The sequence below is a fragment of the Mizuhopecten yessoensis genome, unplaced genomic scaffold (genome assembly GCF_002113885.1).
Source record: "Mizuhopecten yessoensis strain PY_sf001 unplaced genomic scaffold, ASM211388v2 scaffold11159, whole genome shotgun sequence".
Classification (NCBI taxonomy): Eukaryota; Metazoa; Mollusca; class Bivalvia; order Pectinida; family Pectinidae; genus Mizuhopecten; species Mizuhopecten yessoensis.
The window spans coordinates 292983-306775 of record NW_018408909.1 but is presented as its reverse complement, the minus strand read 5'-3'; the positions used below and the strand labels follow the sequence as shown (position 1 = coordinate 306775).

Below are 13793 nucleotides of genomic sequence, written 5' to 3'. Positions count from 1 at the left end.
TTATATATGCGATACTCCTCTTTGTATGTCCCTACCACATTAAATTTTGTGTATTTATATATGCGATACTCCTCTTTGTATGTCCCTACCACATTAAATTTTGTGTATTTATATATGCGATACTCCTCTTTGTATGTCCCTACCACATTATTTTTTGTGTATTTATATATGCGATACTCCTCTTTGTATGTCCCTACCACATTAAATTTTGTGTTATGTGTAAACTTTGTGTTAAGCTTCATTTCTCTGATACTACAAGTTGTCTTCAAAATCTTAGGGAGTACTACACTATCATGTGACGGCCATTGTGATCTATACTGCGACTTTATTAACTTTGGTCAGACTTTACGTTCAGCTCCATAACTCTAATTCTAAAAGTCACACAGTCATCCAACTTCATATGTAGATACTCCTTGAGAAGTACTACACTAATATTATAAATGCAGGTCACTGTGACCTATATTTTCTGCTTCACTGACTTTGGTAAGGTTTTATATTTAGCTCCATTTCAATCAAAGTAGTAGTGAGGACATCAATGTCATACAAACATTTTTTAGCTATCTACAGTTCTCACTCGAAAGATCAAACTCGAATATGATACAATCCTTTTTCAAAAATATATTAATTTTCAAAAATGTTCAGCATATTTAAACTTCCTTCTACTACAACAATCCCTGTCACCTACTGATTTTAAATGATATTAGTTAATTTGATAGTGTCATTCCACTGTAACATCCCAAACCAGTGTGATTACACAACGACCCACTTTTAAAGCATGGCATTAACCTTAATTTAATTATAAAATCAGATAATGCTACTTCAGTAATAAAAGTTGGCATCATAAATTACTGAACAACATTTCGTCCCAAAACAATTTCTATGAATCTGTTTACAGTATTCTTGGTCAGTGATCTCTGACCTGTAATAAATATATTGACTTTGAGCATCAACAACCCATATCTATATCGACAATCACAAAAAACTGTTACACTTGTTGATCAAAGACAGGTCACATGACCAATACTATTGACTATTCTACGATCAAAGACAAGTCACGTGACCTGAGTAGGGCCGAACACGCCATAAAGTGTTGTGGTCAACCAGGGATAACGTTTATGGAGATTTGATATTCCTAGAATGATCTCCCATTCACCTGCGTGTCCTTGGATGACCTCTGTAATTCTATCAATACCTGTGGATACTATAATTGATATACTATGAAATGAAGTCAATATCCTGATAACACTTTTGTTATAAATAAGTATAGTTTTCAAGTAATATCTAGTAATAAGATTTGATAAAATGTTTTTAGCAAAAGTCTATTAAGCTAATTGGAAACATTGACTGTAAAGTCATGGATTGTTTCAAGTGTTACTGTACTAGCAGGATTATCATTGCAATATTTTATTGAAAATCACCATTACATATTTTCAGTTCCTTTCTGGACTTGATGTATTGATTAACATTGATATCAGTAGCATTATTTATGAGGGAAAGCACTTATTTAACTTCAGCTCTCATAAATAATTTGTTACATTACTTATTGAAACTCCCACCTAAAGAACTATTCACCAGGAAAACTACCTATTTGGACTAAGGTAAATACATATGTACTGAATTTTATCAAGCAGATTTTAATTTCTATGAAATTGAAGTAAAAGTACTCAAAAAACGGTAAATATATACAATGTAGGTTTAACCAGAAATGACACTCATTCATAAAATCTGTTGAACAGTTCATTAAGCATTGAATTGTGATGATATGTCATTTACAGTCTATATGAATGACACTTTCAAAGCATGATGTGCTAGCATGCATTATGTTTGCCTGCAAAGCTGTGTCATTCATATAGACTGTAAATGCCATATCAACACAGTTCGATGCTTAATGAACTGTTCAACAGACTTTATGAATGAGTGTCATCTCTGGTTAAACCTACATTGTATATACATGTACAGTCAAATTCAGGAATATTCTCGATGTCCAATCTAACACTCCTCTTCTTTTTCTTTTCAACCAGGGCCCCTAGGATTATATTTATCACATATATAATAAATTTTCCTTGTTTCCTTTATAGTTATAGCTGGTCCAAATCTAGAGTTCTATAATGAGTTTCCCATCTAACAGAAACAATGGAGGAACAACTTGTGTATAGATCCCAAAGGCATTGGCATGGAAATAGAACTGCCTAATGTATTTAGGTCGAGCAGACCTACTTCAGTACAGTAGTACGTACACAGTTCGGAAGACATATATTGTCTATTTCTTTAGGAGACAGGGTTTCCGGGTTGCAGCTTTTCAGAACATTTTCCTTGGGATGAAATTGGTCTAAGTAATTACATATACGCCTCCTCTCTGTAGTTATCTAACTCCGTTTGTGTCTTTCTATAAATAAATGGTGCCAGAGAGAGTTTAGTGCTCAATTTTCCTAGCAGACATTGCCACTTTTGACCTTAGAGCACTCCTAATGTAAAGTGGGTTATTTTTGTGATGCATTACAATTTAGGACTGAAAAATGTAAATCAAACAATTTCTCTGTGCTTATCCAGTGTATAAAAACTTAGAACTACTTTAATTTGACAATATCAAACATTTTAAATGAGAACATTATGATAAACTGGATGTTTATAACGGTATATGACACCAATTTGGAACCAAGCATGATATATGATAACTACATGGACCAGTAAATCCAGTAATAACAAATGTGCAGAAATATTCCCCTCTAGGTTTATCTAGATGTCTGAAAACATTTAAGACAGGGTTGAAAGTGAAAAGGGGAAGTAATCAGGTACAGGAAAAGATATAAAGGAGTTACATTTTCTTGGTTCTTGTCAGATTTAATGTTTGGGTTCTATTTTGATAAAAATCACACTTTTGTGTTCAAACATAACTTTGTTTAGCGTGTGAAAGAAATTTGGAGAATATGAGGTTTTGATTTGTGGATCATTCAATCACAAATCACAACAGGAAAGGAAATGTAACTTTACAGAAGTTGAAATATAGTATATATACATTGATGGAGTCTAGAGACTGAGCTGAGAGAGGTGCTAACCTTTTTTGTTTTCAACTCATTTTCCAGTCTACATTGGGCCTCTAGAGAGAGGAGCCAAGCGGAGTGCCATCGTTGCTGGAGTGTGTTGGCGCTGCGCTCCAGGTACAGACGGTTGTGGTCCAACACCCGTTCAACCGCAGCTTCATCCTGCAGGTGCTCACTCAGCTTCAGCACCGCATTGACATTCCTGGAGTGAGACTCAATATCCCTCTGGAGAACCTGGGGAGACATAAAGAGAGGCTGGGGTTAGTTCAGTCGTATACAACACTATCAATGGAGTCTCGTTAACCTGGGACAACTCCCAGCAACGATTATTTGTTGTTAGGGATTAACAACTGTCAAATAAATAAAATTAAACTGTAAACATGCTGGCATGTAGCGATCAAAATGATGCCAACAAAACACTATCTTTGGTGCCTAATTAAACTCAATAAATTTTGTTTAAATGACAAGGTATTCTTGATTTATACCCTGCCAGGCGGTATAACATTTTGAACAATAGCAACAGCCAGTAGGATATCTTAATAGCAGCAAAACCATTCCATAACTACATATATAGCGAACTAAACTACCAGCATACCCCCATAATACCTCCAGATCTGATCAGAAATATCCCCATAGAAGCGATTATTATTTATTCATTCCAACAGACAAGTATTATCATTGTACCCAAAGACCTCACAGCAAAGCAAATGAAATCCTGTTGTCTGTTTCATTGACCTTGAAAGGGCTGGAATTTGACACACATGAATTGGGATATGAGACAGACTAACATGCCTTAAACTACAAAAAGAAGTGAAACATCACGCAAATATCAGGTTCCTTATTCTAATTATTAGCCACTGTAGAACAAAGGAAGAGCAACAGACAACCCCCATTCCATCATCCAGCAATTTGTAAATTCTACAGCCCAGCATACAATCTGTAGAAAATCAATTGCTCCCGTTTTCTAGGATTTCTGGGAATCCCACGATTCCGAAATCAGGTTAGTCAATCCTAATTCACCGATTTTTTCTTCCCACTTAATGATAGCCTGCAGGAATCCACCAAATTGTGGCGATATGATCCTTTCAAATAGTTGTCTTCATTTTAATGACAATAGAAGTCAGTCTTCCCCTTAAATACACTAAGCTATCCTTCTATACAAACATTCCTCCTGACTAGTTGTTGTATTGCATTGTTTATATAATTTATCTTTGTGGACATGATAACACCCAATAATAATACAGAGGATCCACAGTATAGCTCCGTGATATGGATATCACAGGATCAACAGCATGGTTCTGTTACAGTCACACTTCTATAAATTGAATTTCGTAAATTCAAATTTCTGAATTTTTTCCTAATACAAATCTACTGATATTCCATTTATGAATCAAACTTCGATGAGTCAAATATTTCTCGCTGTTTGGAACTACAATCAAGGTTCCATTATTAGGAAAACGTTGAAAATTACAACTAATAAATAAAAGTAAAACAATTACCTGTGCGACAACATTAACATGTCGCGGGTCATATTAACACCCAAACACGCAGCTACAGTGTATAAATACATGTACATGAAACATACTTTTCCAATTGTAATATTAAACCAATGTAAATTGACTTGTTTGCCTTGTGTTCCACCAGTGAACGATCACATTCAGTTTTGAGCAGTATTTTCAGCATTCATGAGTCAAAGTCTCAATGTTTGGAATTTTTCCCGATAGTCCAGTAAAGTTTTTGACACTTCGAAGTTTGACTGTATATTGCAATCAAGGAATCAACAAATGCAGCCTTGTGATAAAGAAATCACAGGATCAACTTTAGAGTACGTAGTCTATAGTAACAAGACAAATAACAGTGTATAATCACTTCTGTTTCTCAATCTGGCATCAATCAGGTATTTAACTTTAATGAGTAAAGGATACCAATTTAATCCTATCAAGAAACCTTAACAATGTAACGGCAGTGTTGAATTTTTTCTACACAAAATGGAAAACTTGTGACATACAATTTTATGAAATTGTTTTGTAAAGGTATTAATATTGGTACTGGTAAATAGGTGTTTATTAAGAACAACTAATATCATACCAGTACTATCAAATATTTCTAAATCATTTCTTTGGTGTCTTAAGGACATTTAAAACATGATATCTCATTTTCAATGAAAACGCTTATTTTCATGTACATCGGCAAAAAACTTTGTACCAAGACAACAACTGGGATATATCAGAAGCAGGCAAGTCTTGATACATGTATACAGAGAAAATCCAATGAGTTCCTGTACATATATCATAATAAAAATGGACCTGATCATTTGGGTAATAAAATTGTCGGTGATATTGATACAATCCACTTAAGTTTAATGGAGTACATCAGGTACAGGTGATTTTGATGGCATCATAACAAATGGTTCAGTTATAAGATGGCTCTTGCCTTACAGGAAGGTAACGAGACCAACACCATACCTGGACAGGTGAGAGACTTGTACCATACCTGGACAGGTAAGGATCGAGGCTGAAGATATCAATACATAACACCGGACATTGACCTTCTACCTCTCATTTAAGTACCAAACTTATATCCCAAACGACTTAGTCCCAGTCGTTAACATGTTCACAATGCGATGTATTTCCATTATAAGTAAAGAAACCTGATAAAATAATTATGACTGTTCATTAAGTATTTGTGACTAGTGTTATGTCCCTACTGACTACCTAATGTATAAAGCTTGAGTGTTTACTTCAGAACAGCATTGTAAAACATTGACTTTTATGTGTGTGGTGTTGCCACTTTCATCTATATACTCAGGGGTCAGTTTTGGTTTTATCACATAACACTCCCGTCAATTAGTGATAAAATACACTAACAACAAACACTATCATGAATTGTCTGTGTATATCTTTGGTATAATCTGTATGGAAAGTATAGTTCATTATCATAATAAAAATCCTAGATCAGCAGAATGTTCATTTATTCCAAGTTTTCCAAATTTCTGTCATGAAAACATTGAACCCATGTATACTGGATTAAAGGTGGATTTTGATAACAGGTTGTTCTTTCGTTACCTTTATTCTTGACTCGTATCAGTGTCAGTTTAATACCTATGACTATACAGGTAAAATCAATATAATACTGACAGATAAGTAGTTTTTTCAGTCATTAGATTTCTGAGGCTCTGCCTATTACATTAATTACGATAGTTCCACACCAGGGGCCTAATCTACCCGATCTCTATCCAGAACAACAGCAATTAGATAATCTTAATCATCTAAGCCTCCTATTTCTGAGGCTCTGCCTATAACAATAATTACGGTAGTTCCACACCAGGCCTCTAATCTACCCTTTCTATCCAGACCAACAGTATCTCCATAGCAGACACATTATCTGTGGAACAACTACTGTAAACCTTATCTATGTAATGACTACTGTGTTTCTCCTTTCCTCATCAATGTTATAGCTACTTTAGTATCTTATTGTAGGTTAAACAATGGATAGTATGGGCATTTCTATCTCAGGAAAATTATCGATGATTTTTTATTATTATTATTTTGTAGGAGAAAACTGGGTGAAAAGGTATAACAAACCCTATTACATATTGAACAAATTAGGGAAATAATGAAATATTGATTAAAAGCAAAGTGTTATTTTTGAATAGCTTATAATATGTGTTGTACAGGATAGTTTGAGACCTATTCAGAGTAACTGTGTAGTTGTACCCTGTATTGTTTGCATGTGCATGTAACTGTGGCTGAATTAATCGTATAGCGGCTTCCACCAATGTTGTAATTCAGTTTACGTGAGATTGTGACTCCGAGTTATTCTACAAGTTGTATGATATAAATGACCCCCTACTATTAGTTATAAAGTCAGTTACTGACCCTCTACAGAACCATAGAGGGTCAGTAACTGACTATATAACGAATTTATCGCATCGAGGACCCTTTTTGCTTAAAAAGAAAATGATGTAATGCATAACAAATCACTTTTAGAATATTCAGGTACCCGTATCTGTTGTTTTAGTTTTGAAGCGGTGAGCAATGGGTGGCCATATTGCCCTATAATGGAATCCTATCGCTACTGACCCTCTATAGAAAATAAGAGGGTCACCACGTGACAGCTCTAAACCAATGGTTTTTGGACATTTTTGTCCGAAGTGCGATTAAATATGTTGTGTTCCAGTCACTGAAGATGGCAACCTTATACACCAACTGTGTTGTAAAGAGTTGGAGAGGAAAAGCATCTTCTCCAAGATAGCTCGCCATTGCGACATCAACCAGAGATATGAGTATCCCCCGACAGCTACATATGTCTGTTATAACACAGCTGCCATTGTGGCAGAATCCTCTCCAATTTTGGGACAGAAATGTTATAGCTCCCCTCGGAAGGAAACTGGTTGTCTGGAGTTTTCCCAGGAAGACTACAAAATCCACAATTACATATGACTTATGAATTCCCACCAGTGTGACGTGACATCAACTTGGAGAGATTTTTTGGTTCCCTCAGGCCACTGAAGGCCATTCCCTACTCAGATGAGTGGTTGAGAGTACCAATGTGAAAACCACTGTACAGATCTACATATACCACATTGAACACTTTACAGCTATACTATGGCGTCTGGTTTTGGCCATCTGCGCCCCTTGTGTGCTGCAAAAACTACAGAGCCATTCCATATACAGGGAAAAAGACATTTACATCTGACATCAACTAAGGATGATTGAAGATCAATTTATTCTGATTTAGCTGTTCTGTAGAAAGGAACAATGTCTAATTGATGTACCAAAAATTGACCATGACATTATGAAGCATTTTTTTATAACTGTTTATCATACATATAGAGCTTATCATCTTGCTGCTCACTAAAATTCAATTAATATTCTATAAGACAAATTACACTATGGCGTTTAACATTATACATTATTGTTTTGTACCATAAGAGGTCAACAGATATACTTTTTAGACACTTTTAGATTTTGCCAAACAATATAATTTAAAAGTTTAGTGATATTGATACAATCCACTAAAGTTTAATGGAGTACAATAGGTACAGGTGATTTTGATGGCATTAATTATCACAAATGGTTCAGTTATAAGATGGCTCTTGTCTTACAGGAAGGTAACGAGACCAACAATACATTACACCGGACATTGACCTTTGACCTCTCATTTAAGTACCAAACTTAAATCCCAAATGACTTAGTCCCGGCGTTAACATGATCACAACACGATTGATAAAGAATAGAGTTTATCTGTTACGTGATTAGATTACAACTCGATCATGTCACGCTGGAGTATCTAAATAAAACAAACGTAATACAGTGTCACTTAAACACTAAACTTTACACAGCTACCAGGAGCTGATAACAATAAACATATGGCTACAGTATTCTGCTTCTCAGAAAAACACAATAAATGGAACAGATGCATATTCATTATGAACAGCTGATGCTTAATGAATTGTGCTTCCTCAAATCAGGAATATTGTATATTCACAAACAAAAGCGATGAATTCCATCATGTCTTCTGCCAGGAGTCCATTGTTGATATATCTGACATTGGAGCTTATAAAACAAGGTAAACTAAAAAGAACATTACAGATCAGAATGTAGGGAGAGAAAAGAAAGTGCATTGGCATCTAACAAATTACAGGCTGCATCAGTATAAACCATGAAATAAGAAAACAAGGATCATTTACTCTACCTGATGATCGAGTCAATCAGCATATCCATTTTAGAAAACCCGACAGCTTGATGGAAACCCAACACTTGGATAATATATATCCTAATATAGAACGGGACCTGGCGTCCCTTCAGCGTGTAAACACAGAGTATTTAAACTTAATTACACACTTCATCCACAGACAGGAAATTACATTACAATTCACCAAGTCAATAAAACTCCAAATTACTCTAGAAGACAATCAAGTGTTTTGGAGCTTCGACATGTCAGGATGTCTCCTTGTGCCATCTGTTTTAATGGATAATTCACAGGACAGATTGAGTAATCAGTCCCTCACCTAGTTACTCTTACAGCATCACATTTATTGATACAATCAAAGTACACTTAAACCTAAATAAAAGGCCAGTGAGACCCGTAAAATATGTACTATAGATGTTCCTACACACCCCATACTTCTACAGGTCTAACAACTACGGTATTTTTGCATCGTCCGTACTAGGCAGGTTCCTGTTACATGCAGGTGACCAATATATATACTTCACTATATATAATTCAACATTGCATAATTCAACACCAAGTTAGACCTAGCTTATGACAGACTAATTTTGACATCTGCCTAGACAATGCATATGACTAATGTTCAACATAGCTTTTACAAATTACATCATGCTGTATAATGTTGCTTGAAAATTAAACAGGAATGGTCCCTCACTTGAACGTTAGTAACTTTATACTTCAAAATATGTTACAAAATTAAAACTATAGTATATCAACCAATTTTAAACATTTCCGGATAAAGTCTTGTGCATGTTAATGTCTACCCATATTAGTAATACAACAGTACTGATTACTTACTTGTACAACATATAGGATTCCAGGGAATCATCCACGAGGTATAAACTCAACATTTATCACTCACAAAATCAATTCTATTCCCTGAATGATGGCCAAATAAGATATCCACATCGAAGTTTATCTCCAAAATATATTAAAAATCGTCACATCAATTTGAGTAATATATTCTGAGTCAGAAGTATAGGAATAATTGTCAACAATCGCCACGCTCAAGCCAGCATATGGTGCTAGACTGACGCCACGCTATGCAGAATAAACTTTGGACAGGTGAAAAACGCAAAGGTAAATAAAATCCATAGTAACGTGCATTCTACCTGTGCTTTACCTGCCACGCATGCTGTGGACTGATTAGCAGAGTTACCTGTGAAACCTCGAAATCTATTGACCAATAAGAAACATGTCCCACCCAGCCCAATATTACCTAGATCTGTGATGTTTTGAAACCCCTCAAGGCCATAAATCCTATATTTGTGCTCCGTTTCTGACCTACAGGTGAGGGGGAGTACCGGATTCACCCTCTCACAGGTATAGGACTCAGAAGGTAGCTGTATGACTAATGGATATCTTAACACTGACGCCATCTATCAGATATAACATGAATATACCGAGACAGTGACCTCAATTTTATGCAATTAAAATTTCATAAAACTGTTGACATCATAAAATAATATTTTATTTCGAGACGGAAATTAAAAATTGATACAATTTATATATATCCTGGTTTAGATAAGAGCTTTAAGTGACTTTAATATGAAAGGTAACCACATATTATTTTCATATTTCCTTTACCACGTAAATTTAACCCAAGGCAAATCAGCTGATAGATTTGGGATGTTCTGTTTCTTTACAGGTAGCAACTATTCATGTACAAAAACCTTATAGATATAGCATGACACCACTGCAATGTTAACAACTGAGCCGAAATCTAACTACCTTACTGATGTGACTTCACAGTACACTGTATCAGCAAGTTTACAAACACGTTCTTACTTTAGATTTTTATCAATTTACCTGGTTGATCTTGCAGTGGATACATTTAGGTTAGAGACACACCAGAAATGTGTATCTTGTATTGATCCTGAAGGCTGGGATTCGTGCCAATATGACAATTGTTCTCTGTGACTATTAATTTGTAGCAGAGTTTTTGAAGAAACTCTTGCAATTTATTATTCAAGTTATTAATACACAAAAAAAAGGCATTTTAAATCAACATATGTTTTTCAGAACAGGATCATGATAAAATCTGCCTGACAAGTTGAAAATATTTACAATGTCCCACTACAGACTGTACATGTTATGTTTTTATCACCGGCTGATATTGCACTACTCTGACTAGTCCAGGTGTATATCCATGCACACCTGTGTTGTATACATATACATATATTATCAGGTATATACATATACAATGTACCTATATGTGTACATCTATGCAATTAGTTTATATGTTTTTCTTCTTCCAAAACCAATCTTGATCAGGTGGCATGTGATAGAAAAATCATTATTGGAATACTTTTGATCACACACTACACATGACAACTGTGAGATACACTGGATCACATCAGTGTCAGAATATGCTCTATAACAGACGTTACACAGAGCGATGTGGAACAAAAATTAACTGAACTCACATACCTGTCAATATTGCTATCCCAGACACCAAGTGACTAATCAAGAACGCTACAGTTCTCATTCACTGCCAGTATACACTAATCAATCACAGCCAGTGACAGGGTGAAGTTAATAATCCCAAAATTCCAAAAATACACCTCAGAAATCACATGTTTATATCCTTCCCTAGCTAAACACAATAATTGAATGATTATTCCTGTGGAATTGGTTCTCCAATCTACTGACAATATCATGAAGAGGTCACCATTGGTCACTAGCGTAATGTAGAAACAGGTCTCCAGCTGTGTCTATCTAACACAATGTATTATCTACCTGTTATCAACTGTTGCGGGCCCACTAAGCCTATTTACCTGTCCTATTGTCCAGTCTATTGCCTCGTTATCTACCTGTATCAGATGGACACAGGTATACGTTTACCCGTCCAATCCATGTTGTCTATACTTCTATTAACACACACACTTATGACACACCCCTTTACAGGTCTTTCTAAACACCTAGCTCTTACATGTTTTCTCGATTTAATTCTTGATTTTAATCTCTATAAATATACACCTCGGTCAGTCAGACTTCTGTCGTTGTGACATGTCGTACAACCCTCCATAAAGTCCTATTACGTAGACTGTAGAGCATTAATGGTCAGTTAGTTGATACCATTTGACCATGATTTCACAACAATACTGGACAAAGAACAGTACAATGAACATCAGAGTGAATTAGAGGTCAACACCCATGGTTCATCGGATCATAAAAAGGGGAGGACTTGGGTCACATCTCGTAACAGCTCCCGTCACAAGTCTGAGTCTGGAGCCTGTTGTTTAGGTTATTGTAGTGTTGACATACTTGTTTACTTGTGAAGAAATTGCTGATCTGCCCTGATTGGTGATGAAACTACTTATTGACAGTTTAATTAAATATACCTTTTAGTTCACCTTCACAGACAGGTATATTATATCCTACAATGTCAAAATAAATCTGTTAATTTTTGTTCCACCGATATCAAGACGATATTTTTTTGTCAGACCATATATCACACAAGAATGACAGACAGTAACTTAATTCAGTAAGCATTGATTCAAAATTATGTATGTTTGTCAATTTCCTTTTAACTTCCTGTCATCCTTATTTTGTAGCATTATACTGCAACATCACAAACTAAGTCAAGTCGAGTTAAAAAATATCCATTTTTTGCTTCAAAATCAGCTTTGAAAATAGACTGCAAAGGCTAGCTCCCTTCATCAAGTCAATGAACCAGTCATTCCAGAATTTAATTTACAAATGGTGAGAAACATTTAAATAAATAATTGAAACACGATGTAAGTTTGAACAGAATGACTCATGGCTTGTATTGGCTAAGTAATTAAATAGGTGTGTCGACAGATCTGAAGGTACTAATAACGATAGCACCACTTGAACTTGAGTGTTTCCTAACAGGGATTTAAAGTCCTTGACGTGGCACATCAAAGCCTATTGGGATAAGTAACACAGCAATATACATGGATCTATCCATGTTAGGTATTCAAGATAAACAACAATAAACATGCTCTTGTCTGTGTACAGTATAAATATTGATGTAGGGTGCTTTCCCCGCCCTACACTGTGATCTAACATCCTTAGTGTCAGTAGAACCTTCACTTCTATTCTACCTTGGATGACATTTAGTACTGAAATAACCAATACAGCCAGAATTAAAGTCCTCAGCGAAGAGGTAGATTTTATGACCAAGTAAATATCTTCTCAGTATATAACTGTAACTAACTGTTTCTACCAGACACCTATGTTTGTTTAAGTGAGGTCACAGCACTCTACATTTTATCTCCAACACAGAAGAGTATCAATTTTGTTCAGCATTTCCTAACTTGAGTTGTTTTCTCATTTACTTTAACAAAGAGTTACAAAGAAAAGAAATACATTTATCATATTTTCCTATTTCACAGAAAACATCTCAGCCACTGGGATTTAATCCACATAAACAGGGAGCTTATCCAATGTGCTATTACAATTCTGCAATATTCATGGGAATTATTTTAAAATAGTCTAATTCCCTTAAAAGACTTGTTACCTGAAATGACCTTTGAAATTAACATAAATTTAACAGGAAAATCACATTTCAAGGCCTGCATACACCAGATAAGGGCGTCAAATTTTCCTTGACCGATAACTTGCCCCCAGCAACAGATTGACCTGATGTCCACAACCATGACTTTCTGCCCCAACACTGAACTTTACAGATACATAATACACATATACGACATCACATACCATTCTAAAAATATAACACCTCCCCATATCACAGAACTTGTATTTCAGTGACACCCCCATGAACAAGTCTCCATAAGATTTCCTTATCCTATTCCTTCCTTTGGCATCTTTCCAAATATTACAGCATCTTAACTTAAACTATAACACCCTGTAGTTACGACCTGCACTTTATACCAATCCTGTTACAGCTGGTTGACTGTTTATTACCAGTATAATTTACATTCTTGAGAATGTTCACAATTTTTTGTAGGTTAATAATCCAGAATTGAAAATTAAAATTTGAATCCTCTCAAAATATTCTACAAAATCCTAGCAATTATCTTTACATATATT

The 13793-nt window shown here is 35.2% G+C and overlaps 1 protein-coding gene across 2 annotated transcripts in view; it reads right to left on the bottom strand.

Moving 5' to 3' along the window:
* LOC110467090 overlaps window positions 1-13793 on the bottom strand; it is a 100433-nt gene that overhangs the window by 21454 nt on the left and 65186 nt on the right. For both annotated transcript variants that reach the window (XM_021524004.1, XM_021524005.1), the window contains one exon: window positions 3057-3275. In XM_021524004.1, coding sequence (XP_021379679.1) covers window positions 3057-3275 — 219 coding nt within the window. The remainder of the gene's footprint in view (window positions 1-3056; window positions 3276-13793) is intronic.